Below are 18258 nucleotides of genomic sequence, written 5' to 3'. Positions count from 1 at the left end.
CAAGCCTCCTCTCGCCTGCAGCCACGGGCAGGGGACACAGGGCCTGGATCCCCCAAACCGTGCAGCTGCGCAAGATGACAAGAAGGTCACAGTGCTCATAAATACTTGCCCAAAATCTCAGGCAAGAGCCAGAAGTACAGTGGGTCTCAATGTCCCCGTCGAGGATTTGCCTGCAGAAATACCCAGGGCTGCACTGACAGAGACCATTTTCCAAGCCTCGCAGCCAGGCACTGCCTCACAACGCTCCTCAGACACCCCAAAAGTGCCCTTTACCCCTCACGGCCATTAACAGTCCCCTCTCCTTGGGGATTTTAATTGCTAATGTTCAGACGAAGGGTTAGAGCTGGGTATTTACCTGGTTTGTGTGGCTCCAAGGATCCTTTGGAATCTGAAAGAGAGAAGGGAGACATCAGCTCAGCCTTCATGCTCCAGACTTGCTTGGCCATCAGCTCTGTGTCCTTCAGTCCCACACACAGCCCCAGGGATGCGGGCAGCGGGATGCGGGCAGCGGGATGCGGGCAGCGGGCAGGCTGCTGGAGCCCAGCCTGGCCTGGTCCCCATTTCTCCAACCACAAGAGGTCCTCACGCCACTAGTGATGCACAGGCCTCAAAAAAATACCACTCCAGGTCCTGCTCCTCCTTGCCCCCCAGCCACCACCCAGGCCTTTTTGGGGTGAGCCAGACCCGTTCTGCAGCACGGGTTGGATCCGGCATGGTAGATGACAGCCACCAGACCTCAAGGAATACCAAAAATTCAGTTCCAGCACGAGGGGGACAAAACCCACGCACACGCGTAAGGGAAACCAGGGCAAAACCAGAGATGAGAGGACCACAACAGCCTGCAGCGAACCAGCCACAACCAGGCTTGCAGAGGTTGAGACCCCACCAAGACAAGACATGACCCCATCAGGAGTTACTGGAGAGAGGATTCTCTCTTCCCACTCCTCCTCAACTCCGAACAGCATTGAGATAACATAATCCACTGCTGTAGGGGAAAACAGGGCTCAGGCAAGTCCTGAGCTGGCCGAAGACTTGCAGAGGAAACTACAAGGACAAGGGACAATCGGCACGAGGGGCCAGCAGGCAGCAATGGGCAGAGGACACCCATGCAGCTGAGAACCGGTTCCCTGTGGTGCCACAGACCTCAGGGTGCTCCTGGAAGCCTCAGTCATTTCCCCATCAGCCAAGAGCTCACCCACCTACCTCGGCTCGCTGGGAACATAGACAGCCCATGAGGGGCTGTGATGGGGGCCAAAGCGATACAGCCGACAACGCCAAAGTCCTGATGCCCACAAGAGAGACAAAGCATTCCAGTGCTTTGCAGCTCAAGGCACTTCTGGCTGTGCAGACCTGGAGGATGCATTAAAAGCAGGAACAACAAGGTGCGCTCCAGGCACCAGGCTGGGAGCGGACGGCTCGGCATGACCTCGGACAGCCCTTCTAAACAGCTCCTACCTGTCTGGCTCCCCGGAACAGGCGTGCAGACAAAGTCCAGCACTCCAAAGGCTGTCAGGGAAGGGAGGGGATAGGCAAGGAGCTGAGATTTCAGCAGGAGATGCAGCATGTACAGGAGCTCCCGCAGCAGCGAGACAGAAGGGCAGTACATGTCCAGTGTGTTCCCAGCAGAGACAACCTCCATCCCCATGCCCTGCCAGCTACAGATGCCTCAGCTAAAACAGGTGCCCAAAAACCACTTTTCCAGTCCTGTCCTTCCCAAAGGCAAACCTCAATAAGGCTGCAGGTGAGAGCTGGTCTGCAAGATACTGCAAAGGTCCCAACCGTGGGACCAGCTGCCTCTCTCCCTGCTGAGGGAATTAGCACAGATCAGACCATATCCCCATCTTATTTGCCACCTTTCCTGCATCAGAGATGGTACCAACGTGGTTCCTATGAACTGAGGGAGGGATGTGAACTTCCGGGTCAATGAAATCAGCCAGCAAGCTGCTCCACCCCAAACTGATCCCATACGTCTGGAAACCACCTTTGGAGACCTGACCATGTCATGGCAATCACTGCTTCTAATTCATGAGCCTGCAAAGTTTCCCTTTGCCATGGCCCACGAGGCAACTATCAACAGCCCAGGGTACCCACCAATGACACTTTGTAAAACATCTCATGGAGCAAAGATGGAAGAAAACACAAAACAGAGCCGGATAAAAGATGTGATGCATGGCTGCAGAAAAGCCTCCCCTTCCCACACCCACCCCTTTCTACTTGCTACCATAGAGCCTAAAAACCAGGGTCCCCAGAGTCCTTCTGCACCCAGGCAGGGTGGGGAGCTCACCGTGGGCACATGTCCCATCCCATCCAGGGGGAAAGGATTCTATGGATTTGGCTCGCTGCTGACCGGGAGCCTCGCACCAAGCGATTCACCCCCATGACCTGCTCCAACAGGCAGACAGCAGTTTGCATGCAGCCCCCCAAGCGTTTACCAGCCAGCACTCTACACAAAGCCCTGAAATGCACCCCTATTCTGGCTGCTATTTCGGTTTCTGCTTGCTCTCCCTCTCCCCAGTTGCCATAGTAATCCTGCAGCCAGCACAAAGTGCCTTCTGTGCCACCAGCTGCCCTGGCAGCGCCGGCCGCAGCGCCGTGACTCACGCCGCAGGAGCAGGGTCCACACGCTCCTCAAGCCAGGCGTCCTGCAGGCTGGGGTGTCAGACCGGAGGGAGCTGGGAGCACACAGTCCAGGGTCAGGAATAAACAGGGCACGTTGTTCGGCAAAGCCCAAGCTTAGAGGCAGGAGGATTTGCAAGTGCGGGTTAGAGGGGAAGCGAGGGACAGGCAGATTCCCCATTAAACCCCTCCTGCACCATACAGGAGAGTCATTTCATGTCTCTGTGCACTGGGCATCCCCCATGAACTCTGCTATATCGGGGTCCCTGCAGGTCAGCTCGCTTCCCTGTACCCCCAAACTGCTGCCCTTCTCTTCCCAGCATGGTCCTGCCAAGGTTAGCAACGACCCCCTTCCCATCCTGTCCTGCCTAGCCCCAAAACACGTTTCCTAGCTCCAATCTGAAATGGCACTGATTAAACCGGAGGTATTGTGCCACCACTCCCAGGCTCTGCTTGGGCCACCTACGCTAGTGGAAAACCTAGCTCAGCCCATGCCTGCAGGAATAGTCACCTCGCAGCTGGATACGGCTCTCCCCAAATTCACTATGAGCTTTCCAGGACCCTGCAAGCTGTCCCAAACTCCTGGAGCAGCAGCGCTGAGTCTTGCCGAGCAGAGATGGAGTGGACAGACACCCCTTCGCCTTGAGCGCAGCCCAAAAAAAACAAGCAGAGAGAAGCATTCCTGCCCTGAAGCTCTGCACAGCCTGCTCGGGGCAAGCAGAGCCCCTGCGTGAGAGGTGGGAGCACGGCAGAGCCTCCCCAGTATTGCACAGTCCAGCAAAGCCCCTGGCACCCAGGCTGGATGCATCCCTCCCAGGAGGTGAGCTCGCGCCCGAGCCCCTGCAGCCCCCCAGGGAAAGCCCACGCACTGTTTCAGGGTGAATAAGGGTGGAGAAAGGACTCAGAGAGGGGAGAAAGTAAAATAAAATGGGAGGCACAAAGAGGCAGTGGGACAGGCATGACAAGACCTCGCAATTCAAGCCCTTCTGTCCCGAGAACATCCCAGGGCAGCATTCGCTTTTAGCCCCCGCAGGCAGCTGCTGTCAGCTCCTTCCCACCAGCGAGGCCTCGGCACTGCCTCTCCCACGTTTGGGATCCTGGTAGGGCCGGTGCAGGAGGAATTGCTCTAACATGTACCACCTCAAGGTCCTGGAAACACACTCCGTTCCCAGGGAATCAGGCTCTTGCAAGAGGGAGGGCTGCAAGCACAGAGCAAGGCAGCTCCCCTCTAGAGATCCCTCCACGCGGGCAAAACGGCAGCAGCGAGACAAGGCGGTTTGGGGATTCATCCTGATCACCAGCGCGGTGCTCCAGGCGGTGGAAGGGGCTGCTGGCTGTGGGGGCACAGCGCCTTGCACCCAGGCAGGGGAAAATTAGCTGACAGCAGTTCCTGGTGCAGACGAGATTGTAACCCACGTGACGCTGCAAGCACATAACTGCATCCTTTATGCTAAGAAAGGAACCATTTCCTCCTAAAGAGAAAAAAAAAAGCTTAACAATTTTTTCTTTTTTTTTTTTCTCATGCTATAACGTCCACCAGCTCAGAGCTGACACAGACCTTTCCTGGAACTGCTTAATTCACCATCTGAATCCTCATCTTTGCCACCACCGACTTCAGGCGTATTAAGTCGCACCTCTCCCTGGGAGGTTTATCCTTCCCACTCCACTGGCGTGGGCGGAGAGGAATGAACAGGACAATCTAAAGAACTGTAAATAAAACTATTTGCCCGAGCCGACCTTTGAAATTAAACCTCCCTGCTGCCTCCCTGGGGCTCTGGTTCCAGACCCAGGTGAAGTCCTGGGGGACAGGTACGGCATGGGACGCTGCACCACACTGCTTGGTTAGCGCCAGGAAAAATGCTACGGATGCATCCCAGTTCTCCTCGACGCAGGTTTCTCCAAGGAGGAGAAATAAATGCCATAGATGGGGCAGAAGGCTGGAGGGTGGATCCCAGCCCTGCTGCAAAGAAAGAGCTGGAACAAAAAAGCACCAAGGAAAAATAAAGAAATTAGAGGCAGGGTGCAAAACACACAGGGGAATTTGGTTGGTTTGGTCATGAGAGCCAGCTCCTCACAGGGACACTTTGTGCTATTTTCCACTGCTGAGAGTGGAAAAAGCTATCTGTGGAAGCGGAAAAAAGGCTCTCAACCTGCCGACAGCCGTCACTCATCGGCGCTGCTGCAGCGAGGGGCTCCTGCGAGCCATCGCTGCCACTTCTGCAAAAGAGCGAGCGAGGAGGAGGAAAAAAACACGCTTCAGAAAAAGCCCCTTGCAGCCCCGAAACGACCTGTCAGCCTGCGCTGAATCACAGCTCCCGAGTGCCGGGAACGCCGCGGGCGCCCACCTTCCCAATGCAACAGGGCGCAACCATGCAAGGGCTGCTGGAAAACACTGCGTCCCAGGAATGCAACCAAAACCGAAGCCAAAAGCCAGCTTTATACTCTGAATATTTTCCTCCAGCCGTGCTAGATTTTATGTTTATTTACAACTGAGATGCCAGTGTTCAACCCCCAGAAAACATGCAAGTTTGTAGTGCTTTAAAAATAGATTCCCAGTTGCAAACACCAACCCCCAGCCCAAGCAGGGAGAAATTAGGAAAAATCAGAATTAGAAAAAGACCACATGGATTGACAAAGAAAAGTTACACGGCAACAGAATCAGCCCTTCACTCTCCCCCACCACGTGCTTTGGAAGTTGCAACATCTACCTTGCTTCTTGTCCATGGTTTCCCAGAAATGAAGAACAGCGCAGCACGCCTGGCAGAAGAAAGGGATGGGGGAGGGCTGGAGGAGGGAGGGGAAAAAATCCCGCAGGATCCAGCACACGGCACTTCTTGCACGCACCGATGATTATTTTCAGTGGGAATGCATGGCCCAAAGCGCTCGTTGGGTCCACGTAGCTCTCCTCGCCCAGTGTCCCCAGCTCCTGGGGCTCTGTGAGGCTGGGGGCAGCAGCGAAGGTGAGCAGGGGGAGATGGGGAAGGTGGAACAGCGTTCCCTCATCGGCAGCTGCCGAGGTTGGCCGGCCGTGGCTCCGATTACCCTTGAAAGCTCAACAGTTGTAAAAACTGCAGCAGCGAAATAGCAGATGACGTCAACAGGAAACTAGGGGGGAGCCAGCTCCTGCTCCGGGAGCCATCGGAGCATTGGATTGCTATAGTGCATCCCATTGGGACACGTTTGCTTCCGACACATTAAACCATTCAAACCCTGCCTGCAGGCAGAGAGACAGAGCTCCTGCCTCCTCTATCCCCCTTCCCCAGGCATCCCACCAGAGCAACCCTTCCTTGAGGACAGCCTTGCTGCCACCAGCATCTGCCAGTCATCGGAGCGGAGGGAAGCCCACGCGCGCTGGTTCGGGCACCGAGAGAGTGCTGGGATACCAAGAGGTCACATTTCCTTGTGCTGCAGGTGACACGCTAATTGCTTTGCCACTAACAACTATTACCACAACAAATAGTAGAAATATTGTTCCATGACAATACCAGCACGGAGCTTAGCAGCTATTCCAGGGCGACAACCGAGTCAGCATCTCTGGTGGCAAAATATAAATTGCTGCATGGATTTGGCTGGTAAATAGCAAGGGAGAGAAATGAAGGCAGGGAGGAGGGGGGAAATCATTCATTTCTCTGCAAACATGTGCAAGAAAAGCCACGGCAAAGTGTCACTGCTCTTCTTTCCCTTGAAACCAGCCCAGCAGAAGCCAGCGCTGATGTTCCTAATCTCGTTTTGATGGGCTGTGGCTTTGGTTTTCATTTCCCTGTCAGTCTGGAAGGGAGATACTGTACCGGCTTCTTTACCTTAAAATAATTACAGCAAATACACCTCTGGTTCACTCCTGTGCGATTCCCTAACTTGCAGGCTGTGCCGCTCCATAGGCATTTGCAGGCAGAAAAGTCAGAGGTCAAGGTAAATGCCCATACCAACCTAATGAGTGACTCTAATTTTAAATAGTGTTTATACAAGCCCCAGTAGGACTGCGGAAGATATTTTCTCAGGCGCATTTCCACTCCCAGGGTATAGTTTCAGGCACAGATCATCAGCACATAAAGGATGCTGACACAGGAGCTGCTATCGCAGCAAGTGCCACTGGCACCCAGCGCTTCTGGGGAACGCGATGCTGCCTTCTCCTCCCGTCATTAACACTCCGCATGGCTAATTCCCTGACCCAGACATAAGAGGCTATAAAGATCTTTGCAGACACCCACAAAGCCAGCGCTGCTTTGGAGCAGAAAGTCCCTAACCCAGCCAATAGGATGGGAAAGGCGATTTCCTTTGAATCACGCCTGTTGGGTTTCAGTGCCCAAAGAGCAGGGGTGGCGTAAAGCAGAGCTGCTCCACAGCTCCAAAAAAAAAAAGAAAAAAGGAGAGAAAGAACTAAAACAAAACCAAATCCAAGCACCTTTCAAGTGTCATCATTGGCAGCTCTTTCAAAGTTTGCTGACACAGTAGGAATCACCCAGCCTCAAAAGACACATGGGATTTGCCATTAATTATCCAGCCCTTTATAAGCTGCAGGTAATCCCAGAGGGATAAAAGGCATCAGGTGTTTCACTGGTGTTAATGAAGCCTCCCCACACCTCTGTGCTGGGATGTCAGCGGAGAGGGAAGCCAAGGGAGCAAACCCTGCGACAGGGAGAAGCCAAGGCACTCCCTGCAGGTCCAGGTACACCAGGGCAGAGCCAGGGACAAGGATGGCTCCCATTGCTCCCAGCAGCCTCCTGCCAGTGGACTGGCTTGAATAAGTGGAAGAGCACACCCTTAAAAACAGCATTAAGCTCAAGCAGTGCCTTGCCAGCACAGGGCCCCTCTCCCCACCTTTTCCCTGCGGACAGGCAGCATCTCCTGAGACCGGTTTGGTTAAGGCTCGGTCACCATCGCAACTGGGAATTGGGAAGATACGCTTTGCCATGAGTGGCACAAAAAGGAACGCCCCGTTTAGGGTCAGTGAGGAGCTTTTTATAGGCGTGTGTGTTTGGGGTTGAGCAAAAAATTAATGGTCTCACCTGTCCTGAAAGAAGAATCACAGAATCATAGAATCACAGAATTGTTTGGGTTGGAAGGGAGTCCCTACCTAAGCAGGGGAGGGGGCAATTTTCATGCGATACCCCTTTCCCTCCAGTCAGGGCAAGGTCCATGCAGCAGGCGGCCACGCCATCCCAGCCCCACACTGCCCAACTCTCACCGTCTGACCAGGACTGGCAGCAGTTTCCCTGGCCAAGGCTGTAACGCAGCCACTGCCGCAAACCCGGGATGCACTTGCCTTTCCCCAGGAGACACACATCCCACGGGAAAGCCCCGCACGCCTGAGCCATGCACGGGACCCGGCAGCCTGGAAACTCTGCAGCAGCTCTATTTTTAAACAAAGCCATTGAACTGAATTCAGTCGGAAAGGTAAGAGGGTCATCTCTCTCGTCCATCACTGTGGCTGCCCCATCCCTGGAGGGGTTCCAGGCCAGGTTGGATGGGGCTTGGAGCCCCTGATCCAGTGGGAGGTGTCCCTGCCCATGGCAGGGGATTGGAACTGGATGATCTTTAAGGTCCCTTCCAACCCAAACTATTCTATGATCCTCTCGGACGGTGCTTGGGGACAATCAGTCACCAATACCACACAGGACTCATCTCCTCCAGCACAGCAGGATGTCACACTGACAGTGCCACCAGGGCTGGGCAAGGGAGAGATTGATGCAAGGGAGAGGGTGCAGCCTCACGGTACCCAGCGAGGGATTTGGAGGCGGGCACATCAGCCGAAGGTACGGACAGCCAGAGGCCAACGCTGGCACCGCGAGCTCTTGGGCTGCAAACCACACCCGACCTCTGTGCACCGGCCAGATAACACTGCTACAAGCAACGCGAGCCCTGCCAGCAGCTCCGGGAGGATGTCACCACCCATTTACATTCCAGCCATATTTTTAGGTTACCTGCACAAGCCTGAGGGCTGGAAAAAGCTTTTGATTGTGTGTTTTGATCCCAGGTGGCAGTTTGCTATCCTTCCATCCTGTGACAATAGAGCACACGGCGTCCCCTCTGAGAAACCCACTCGAGCAGAGACCCAACTGCCTTTAGGAAGGTTAAATTCGCCAGCCAGCTGGCATCTGTGCTATGCCATGACAGGATACGCTACGTACATGCCAAGAGTCATGCTGCTTTGCACCTGAGCTTGTGCGAAAGCCCAGTGTGAAGGTGGTTACGGTCACAGTGGTGCGCTTGGGAGAAAAGCATCCTCTACAGGGCTGGAGGCTGCAGGCTGCCTCCTTTGCATCCATCGCTCCAACTGGATTTTCTCCAAAAACAAAGCAGCAGCAGAGGCTGCACCTCTTCAAAACTCCCACCAAGGTGGGAAAACTCTCGTGATGGGTAATTAGCCCAATCCACAGCTTGTCTGGAACCACAGAGCTCGGTGGCAAACGGGTTGTTCCAGCCTTCAGGATGCATGGCCAGCTCAAAACTCATGGCCACGAGCCATCTCATGGGACCGGCACGGGCTGCAGCGACTCAGCTGCAGATGCTGGCAAGGCGCCATGAGAAAAAGGTCTGGAAGCAATCCCAGCCCCAACACCTTAATTGTTAGGAGAAGACAAAGGAAACGATGCTTAGAGAGAAGCAAATAGCATGCTAGAAAAATACAAAAAACAGAGAAAAAGGAAGAGGCAGAGCCACCACCACCTGTGCTCATCTCCCTGCCAGCAGGCACCCAGCCCTCCTCCTCCCTTCGACTTAGCCTGTAGGCAAAGCCATGAAAAAATACAACCTCTTTGGAATTTATGAGACTGGCTGGTGAGTTTCCTGATGGGAGAGAAAATTCAGATTGATTTTGGAATAGACCAGCTTGCCAGGAGGCACACCTTTGGCTTTTTTCTTTCTAAAAAGAGTTATTTGACTTTGTAACTGTCAGCCGTAACTCAGCTCCAGGGCCAACAGATACACTTTTTCTATCCAAATTGGTACAATTCATAGAATTATAAAGGTCGGAAAAGACCTCTAAGCTCATCCAGGCCAACCATCAGCCCAACACCACCGTGCCTACTAAACCACAGCCCAAAACGAAGTGCCACATCTACATCATTTTTGAACCCCTCCAGGGATGGGCAGCCTCTTACAAAGCTTCACCACTCTGTCAGTAAAGAAATCTTTCCTAATATTCCATCCAAACCCGCCCTGGTGCAACTTGAAGCCATTTCTTCTTGTCCCATCACTTGTTATTTGGGAGTAATTCAAGTTCTTCCAGGTGTCCTCAAAACTCAGTAAATTTGGCAAGAGAGCAAAGTATTCCCTGTCTGCTTCTAATGCAATTCTTTAAGAAAAACAAATTCAGCTATCTACCATCCTCGTTCCAATTTCTTTTGGGCAGAAATAGAGTGATTTTCTCTCTGCAAATTACGTAAGACATAGCAGGCACCTGCTCAGAAAACAGAATTTATGGAGGGGAAAAAACATGAGGAAAGCCTTGCTGTCCGCAGCCACCTGCTCCAGGAGAGGGGCAGAAACGAGAGACCAAGCCAGGTGCCTCCCTGGACCAGAGACTTCAGGCAGGACTTCAAGACCAGCACTTGCTCTGGAGAACGAGGCAGGAAGCAGCTCCTATGGCTCACAGTGATGTTCCTCTCCTGTAGTCTGGGTGCCATCCCTCTTCCCTGCCTCCATCACCCTGTCCCGTCCCTGCTCCAGGGAACCGAGCAGAAGACACAAATGCAAAGGGTTCATCGCACCGGGGCGCTGTACGAAGCAGACACAGCCAGCTGGAGTCTCCAGTTTCTCCGCTGAGAGAAAATTTCACCCCATCAAAAGGTGAAGGGGGACCCAGAAGGGCCCCCTCTGGGCTTGGATGAGACAAAGGAAAACCACAGGCTAAAAGCATCCAGGGAATATGGAGACTGTCCCATTCCCCTCAGGCCACCACTTATCCCTCCATACAAAGCCTGTCAGCACACAGACCTCAGTGCCCAGCTGAAAAGCTTCAGTCTTAACCACTAATGATGCTCCCAAGTCAAGAGAAGCAGCAGGTGACCCATGTGGACTCCACGACCTGCTTGCAGGAGTTGCCGAGAGAAAGAGCTGACATGGCAGGGCGAGAGTTGGCTCCTGAGACCCCCAGGAGAGCCCAGCCACAGCGAGCCAGACACACAGCCTCTTCAGGCATCAACCACACCATCCCTCTGACCTGCACCGTGCACCTCTTGCTCTCCCATTGCTGCTCCTCTGCCTCAGAGGACAGATCTTTCTGCAAGGTAATAGAATCATAGAATAGTTTGGGTTGGAAGGGACCTTAAAGCCCATCCAGTTCCAACTCCCTGCCATGGGCAAGGACACCTCCCACTGGATCAGGGGCACCAAGCCCCACCCAACCTGGCCTTGAGCATCTCCAGGGATGGGGCAGCCACAGTTTCCCCTGGGCAACCTGGGCCAGCGTCTCACCACTCTCATGGTGAAGAAATTCTTCCTAATGTCCAGTCTAAATCTGCCCCTCTCCAGTTTATACCCATTCCCCCTCTTCCTATCACCACAAGCCTTTATGAATAGTCCCTCTCCAGATCATGCCTATATCCCAGGACACGTCCCATGTGCAGCTGGTCCATGAGATCAGCTCCTGCTGCTCATCAGTTCAGGAAGTTGAAGATATATCTATAGATCATTCTTATAAATGAGATACATACACATATACACAGAGGCAGAGATCTATATCTACGTATAAAGATGAAGCACCACACACTTGCTAAGCTCCACGTTTTCCAGACATTTCTCCTTTGTTCCTCCAAACTTCCTGGTGCAAAGCTTAAAAATCCAAGCTTTCCATAAAGACTGAACCATCAGCACATGGAAAACCGCTGCCAGCCCCACTGCCCAGCATCGCACTCCAGCGTCCCCTTCCGCAAGCTCCCATCTGAGGCTGCAACAGCTCTGCATGGGGAAAACACTTCTTTTCCGGCAGATTTGCCCAGTACCCACAGGGCAGCTTTGATTCCTGCCTGGGAAGGGCAGAGGCTTCACAGGCAGCATGCCAACAGCTTGGTGGTGTTTCGCCACTGTGGTCCCACGTGGCTGCCGGCAGGAAGGGCACAGCCTCGCTCTGCTGCTTCCCTTTGGGTGGGTGCTATCTCCCTCCTCCCCTTTTTTCGCTCTTCACCTACCTCTCTCGAATCTACCCATTGCACTGCAATTTTTCCAGTGTTCAGGGGAAGGAAGCGTTGCAGGCTTTTCCTAGTAACGCTGGACTAAAGAGCCGTCACTCCGTCCCAGGAAGCCAGCGGTCTCCGCAGACGAGCCAGTCCCAACGCATCCGGCTCACGAGCTCGCAGGCTGTGACTCAGTGCAGTTCAGCTTGGGGCACACTCAGGGCTTCCAAGAATCACTTCCATTTAACTAAGAATTAATAGGGTTTTTTTAAAAAGCCTTTACGCCCAAAGACTGAGCCTCACCAGCATTTTGGGGAAAGAAGCGGTGCTCTTCAGGGCAGAGTGCAAATCAGCAAGGAGAGGAGCTGGAAGGAGACGTGTGAAGCGTCACACCTGTTCGAGACAAAGGAAACCACGCTGGCTCCCTTCCCTGCAATGGTTACACACGGTTTCCCTCGCCGGGCTGCAACTGTAAAACCCCACGGGGAAATCCACAGTTCTCAAACAAGAAATTCTTTGTGGATCTAAAATTCAGGGTAAACTCTTGCAGCAACCTGGAACGTATACAGAAAAGGAAACCACACGTACAGGAGAGCCGCTGGGGAAAAAGCTGAGTCGTTTTCTACCACCTTAGTAAAGCACACACAGGGCTGATAAAGAGTTTCAGTTAAAAGTCACCCACACTTTCTTCCTGGTGATTTCTAGAGGCACCTTCTCCTGCCTCCGCTTTACTCTCACCACCCAGACGCCCTTCAACAAACCAGGCAGGGGCAAGCATAATTAATACTTGCAATAAACCTCTCTTGGGCAAGAGAGAGGTGTCTGCAGAGTGCAAGAGGCAACCTGGTCACAACACAGCCCTGCAGGTATCCTTGGCTTGGAGGAGAATCCCAGTCCTGCCTGGTGCCAGCTGTCCTCCAGCAGCAATGCTCAAAGCCAAGAAATCACAGAGATCAACCAAAAACCTGGAGAAAATGAGCTGCAGATGCCAATGAAGAGTTAATACAAGGAGCTGTGGAAGCGGCACATCTCAAACACCCACCACCTCCTCCTTTTTTTGGCAGCCTTAAGGCAGCTTCCAGCATTAAGAAAAAGGGCTATGCCAAAGAGAGAAAGCCAGAGCGTAGAATGGAGGGTGGTACAGGCCCATGCAGGTCCCCTGGCAGCACCACCACCCCCATCCCAACACCTGCCTCCTTCTTTCTGCACCGTTACATCATTTGAGTCCTTTGACCACCGAGCTCTCACTAACCAGAACAGCAGTTGTAGGGCAGCATCACAGGCAAGCCAAGTGCAGAGGGCACATGGTGGATGATTTCAGCTGCTGGGGAGAACAAGGAAACCTCGAAAGCCAGCTGAGCACACGTGCGCACACACAAAAATGCCTTGCATTGCCCTGCCCTGTGCCAGCAGAGATTTTCTGGGTGCAAGCACGGGGATTTACAAACAGGCACGTGGGGCCAGGCCTGCCACCTAACCCCAAGCACCTTTCCAACCTGCTTGGAAGGTGACAAAGAGCAGCCTAAGCAACGTATCAGCACAAGATCACCTCATCTTTGGCTGAGGTGCAACTTGGCAGCACGTCAGGAGAGGAACCAAGCAGTGCGCAGCAGCAGGGGATTTTCAACTATGCAGGGCAGCTTTCTTCAAAAGCCTTGATGGTGAGCACATCTGGCTCTCAGAAGAAGAGCTACGTCATTTTTAGTGACACGCTGCGAAGACATCTTCAGGACAACACCCCCTGCAGCCATGCACACGTTCAGGACTGACTCAGAGGGACCATCTTCAGGGCTGCGTGCTCAGCTCCTCTGCCATCGCCCCCAGCTCCTCTGCCATCGCCCCCAGCTCCTCTGCCGTCACCCTCTCAAAACATAGTTTTCCCACCAAGTAAACCCAGATCTCCATCCTAGAACAAACAATACCTCCACCAGGCAGTGTGTTTGCCCTTCACTACTGTTAATAGGAAACAGTCTCCTGCAGGGAGAGATGTGTGCAGCAGGACAGGCATCTCTGACTACAGCAAATGCCCTCCAGTGAGCCAGGTGAGGATGCGGCCACCTCCTAGGGCTGCTGTTAATACACACCAGCAAAGACCGCCAGCACAGGCTGCAGCCCTGCGGGGCCACAGCACCTGACCCACCATAGCCAAATCCCGCAGGCTGCTTCGTCAGCTGTCCCGTGAGATTCAGGCTAGGAGGGAATTTACACACACACATCACACAGCAGTATCTAACCAGCCTGCAAGCCCAGGCAAGCTGACACTCCCAAGATAACCTCGTCATCCTCCCCTAAACCACCCCCGGCCAGTCCACGTAACCAGCCCTGCGTGTTTATGATCTGTCAGACACATGACTGTCACCTGCCAAGCCCTGGAGATGGGTTTCCTCTCGTCCCTCTGCCCCGCATCGCGGGTCCCACCTGCACCCGGCACAGGTGAACAGTATGAGAGGATGCGGTTCAGCTGCAGGACCCCATCCCAGCTGTAGAACTTTATGCATTCCTTACTGGAAATCTCCAAGATCTTTTCTGGAACAAAATACCATCATAAAAGCTGCTTTTAAGTTTCCTAAAAGATACAACAAGCACTGTCAAAGCAGAAGATGAGACAAGTAAAGTATGAGCATCCCACGACACAGCTCCTAGGGAGGAGAGGGTCCAAGCAGCACAGTTATCCTTAGAGAGGTTCATTGGATACAAACAGTTATGCTGATGCCAGTGCCAAACCACAGCTAAAGTTAGCAGCCTCTGATGGGAAATTATTTGTATCGAGCACTCTGGAGGTTTCTTCCATTCCAAAACTAGATTTTTCTTTGTCAGTGGTGGTGGTGTGGGGGGAGGAAGGGTGGATGCTCTACAAACAACTTCTGGTGAGCTTTGTGTCCTCCTCACCCTGCCTCCTCTTCCACTCTAGTTATGTTTTTAATGGAAATTTACCTTCCAAAAAAATAAAAATAGAGGGGCTAGAAAGCTGTTGCTCCCAGGGTGAGGAGAGAGCCAGAGCAGGGCAGAGACATCCCGCTGCACCACACCCCAACGCACCAAACAGCTCCCTGAGGTCACATCACAGCACTCACATTTTGGAGAATCTGAACTCCAGCACTCAATGTCTTTAAAAACTGGATCGGGTGTCTTTTTACACAATCTGCCTTAATTTGCCCAAAAGCTGTTGGATGAGCTGCAACAATTCCTGGAAGCAACACCCAAAACCTCCAGCCGAGTATGATGTTCACCATCCTCCCTCCTGACCTTAAAGCCCACGATTCCAGTGTTTCCCCATTTCCTCCCCATCAGATCCAGCAGCACACAAAGGCAATCATGCCACACAGACCAGTCCACCAGCCTCTAGGGCTTGAAAGGGATGTGCTCCTCCAAAGTGCTGTCCATCTTCTGTTGCAACAGGTCAACAGAGCAGACAGTGCACAACAAGCCCTGTGTTATTAAGCCCATGGATTAATTTAAGCCACTTGGACAAGGCAGCACAGAACTGCAGGGGGAAAGGATGCTGGAGAGAGTCCACCTCCCCGCCAACTTCATCCCGCTGCAGGTCCAGAACCTTGACCAGTATTAAGCATCGATTCCCCTCCTCCCCTGCGCACTGGGACCACAAGAGCCCCAGATCCCATCCCCACTTTTACCCACACCATAACCCACTGCTTCCCGCATGGGCAGCAACTCTGCTCCAGCCTTTTGCTGGCAAAGAAGCAGCTGCAATAGCAAGGTGCAGGCAGGGAGCCCTGTCCCAGCTCCAGGAAAGAGAGTAGAGACTCAGACCCACCGCAAATCGAGGCCAGCTGGGGCCACAAGACACTACTACGATATCCAAGATATCTACAGCAGAGCCCAGTAATTACGGCATTCCTTGGGGCGACGAAGATTTAGACTCACAGCGCTGCCACAATATCAGTTGCAGCATCGTCCTCACACAGATAAGGGGCTGTGGGGAGACGGAGTATCTCCCAAGCTGAAAATTAACAGAAACTTCCATTTTCCACCAGAAAAAGTCCTCTCTGCCCTCTCCCCCACTCAAAATCACTGGCTAACACTCAACCGGTACTACAGAGTTTTGTCAGCAGAAGAGGCAGAGGGCAGACCTAACTCCATACGTACCCACAAACAGACCTGAGTCACGCCGGTAAAACCCCAGACTTTTTGTTGGTAGAGTAAAATCATCTCCCAGCCAACACCAGCTCCTCTCCAGCTCTTTCCCCAGTGAACAGCCTGCCTGGGAAACACATTATATGCTGCCCCTCTGCTCTTCTGTGGTGGGACCTCACCTGGAGCCCTGCATCCAGCTCTGGAGCCCTCAGCACAGGAAGGACATGGAGCTGTTGGAGTGAGGCCAGAGGAGGCCACGGAGATGAGCAAAGGCCTGGAACACCTCCCCTGTGAAGAGAAGCTGAGAAAGCTGCGGTTGTTCAGCTTGGAGAAGGCTCTGAGATGATCTTATTGTGACCTTTCAATACTTAAAGAGGGCTTAAAAAGAGGATGAGGGAAAAACTTTTTAGCAGGGTCTGTAGCAATAGGACAAGGAGTAACAGTTTTAAACTAAAAGAGGAGAAGTTTGGACTAGATATTAGGAAGAAATGTTTTCCTGAGATGGTGGGGAGGCACTGACAGAGGTTGTCCAGAGAGGTGGTAGATGCCCCATCCCTAAAAGCATTCAAGGTCAGGTTAGATGGGGCTCTGAGCAACCTGATCTGGTTGAAGACATCCCTGCTTACTGCAGGGGTGCTGGACTGGATAACCTTCATGGTCCCTTCCAACCTACACCAGTGAAACCCATCTTCCATCCAAAACCCCACAGAGCCCCACATACGCAGCAGTGGCTTCTTGGGTCACAGAACCACTGAGACCAGAACCCCAAGTACCAAAAGAGAAGCTCTACAAAGCACATCTGAGCTTCTTCCACCTTTGCAAACAACAAAGGCAAAGCAAACTCTGGCTCAGCTCTGGACTGCAGCCCAGAGATGGAAAATAAAAGCAGGAGCCTTCAAGGAGAAGCACTATCCACTGAAAAAAAAAAAAAGCAGGGGAGCATCCCTTCAGGGAGGGAAACAGAGTGGTGAGGCACTGATAAATACTTCTCGCATCCAACATGCTGTTTGGCAGGTGCTCACTGTTGCTCTAGCAGAAAGCTGCACAAGGAGGAGGGCAGGAGGAAAGTGCTGTGCTCTCTCTATCACTGTTACAATGCATTAGATACAAGCTCTGTGATGCTTCAACTAGAATTAAAATAACCTGGCGCTGTGGGTTCAGAGCTCTCGGCCCTGCCTGCACATCCAGGAGGCACCAGGCTGGTGGCCACTCTGCCCAGACACGACGGAAACCCAAAGCCAAAGCCCTGTTTTTGCAGGTCACAGTCCTGCCCCTATTTTCAGCAGAACTGCCTTTTTTTTGGGGTGGCAGCAGGAAAAGTGTGAATGGCACACAAGACAGTACAGGATTCAGAGCCGACTGAACTGCCTAACGGCAGCATGCTCCCACGGAGGGCACGGCCAGGGCGCCAGAGGGACGAGTCCCCGCTGCTTATTTACCAACCCAGAATAGACACACCACCAGGACAAGTATCAGTTCATCCCAGGTTCTGGCATCTCTCACCACTGGTTTCTCCAAGCCTCAGTTTGCTCCCCAGAAACACAGCCCAGCTTGGCCAGACCCTGCCCCCTCTACCTACAGGAAGATCCTTCCCTCACAGAGAAGGACCTGCTCTGGAATTCGGGCATCAGCACTGGGGGAGCCCAGGAGAGGCCAAGTAGGTCTTTTCCCTCCACACTCGTCGGCGCATCCTCCTTCCTGCAGCTGCAGGGCTGCTTTCCCCAGCAAGCTCTCCAGTTTCAGAAGACACGCACCTCTCTGCCTTTCCCTCCAGGAGGGGATTTCTGGGTGTCACCCAAGCCACAGCCAACAGCCACGGTGATGGGCGCACGGGTCTTCACACAGACTGCACGCGCAGGCAGAAAATACAGGTGGAGCTGCAGGGGAAAGGCAGCAGCACCACATTTCTCCACTCATCCAAGGGCTGCAAACTCCCTGAGGCTCCCTCCCATCCCACTTGAACCTCTTGCACACAACATCTCTCTCCTCACAGTAGCTGTTCCACCAAAAACGGTGCAGACTCTGTTGGAAAACCATGCCCAGGACCAGCCACGTGTTGCAATCTGTGGCCAGAGGCCATGTCCCTCGCAAAGCTCTGCAAGGAGGACACACAGGCAGCTCCGGAGCTTTGCCGGCAACTCCTTCCCTCAACATCAGCCAGTGTGGAGGGAACAGAGCTCAGGGGAGTTGTGGTCACCTGAGACAGCAGAGGTTTTGCATAATTTAGTAAACATCAAACTTGACAGCGCAAGGTAACACAGAAACAGCATTTTCCCACACACCTGATCCTAAAGATAATTTGGATCAACCCGATGCAGGCAGGCAATGGGAAGAGGAAGAAAGCTGAAATCCTTCCTAAGCTTCACATAATCCCCAGAAGATGTTTATCACGGAAGCTATGTTTAGCACAGAGGAGGCAAAGCCCTTGCCCAGC

General features: G+C 53.1%; 1 protein-coding gene across 4 annotated transcripts in view; it reads right to left on the bottom strand.

Annotated features, from left to right (window-relative positions):
* MAP2K3 (mitogen-activated protein kinase kinase 3) overlaps positions 1 to 18258 on the bottom strand; it is a 34288-nt gene that overhangs the window by 14329 nt on the left and 1701 nt on the right. For 2 of the 4 annotated variants that reach the window (XM_054080601.1, XM_054080602.1), the window contains exon 2: positions 356 to 388. In XM_054080601.1, the coding sequence (XP_053936576.1) occupies positions 356 to 388 (33 nt within the window). Of the gene's footprint in view, positions 1 to 355; positions 389 to 5324; positions 5450 to 11744; positions 11862 to 18258 lie in introns of those variants that run through there. The other 2 variants (XM_054080600.1, XM_009564572.2) reach the window with 2 other exon arrangements.

Source organism: Cuculus canorus, chromosome 15, assembly GCF_017976375.1.
Source record: "Cuculus canorus isolate bCucCan1 chromosome 15, bCucCan1.pri, whole genome shotgun sequence".
Taxonomy (NCBI): domain Eukaryota; kingdom Metazoa; phylum Chordata; class Aves; order Cuculiformes; family Cuculidae; genus Cuculus; species Cuculus canorus.
The sequence above is the reverse complement of the archived record's forward strand: the minus strand, read 5'-3'. Positions and strand labels throughout refer to the sequence as shown.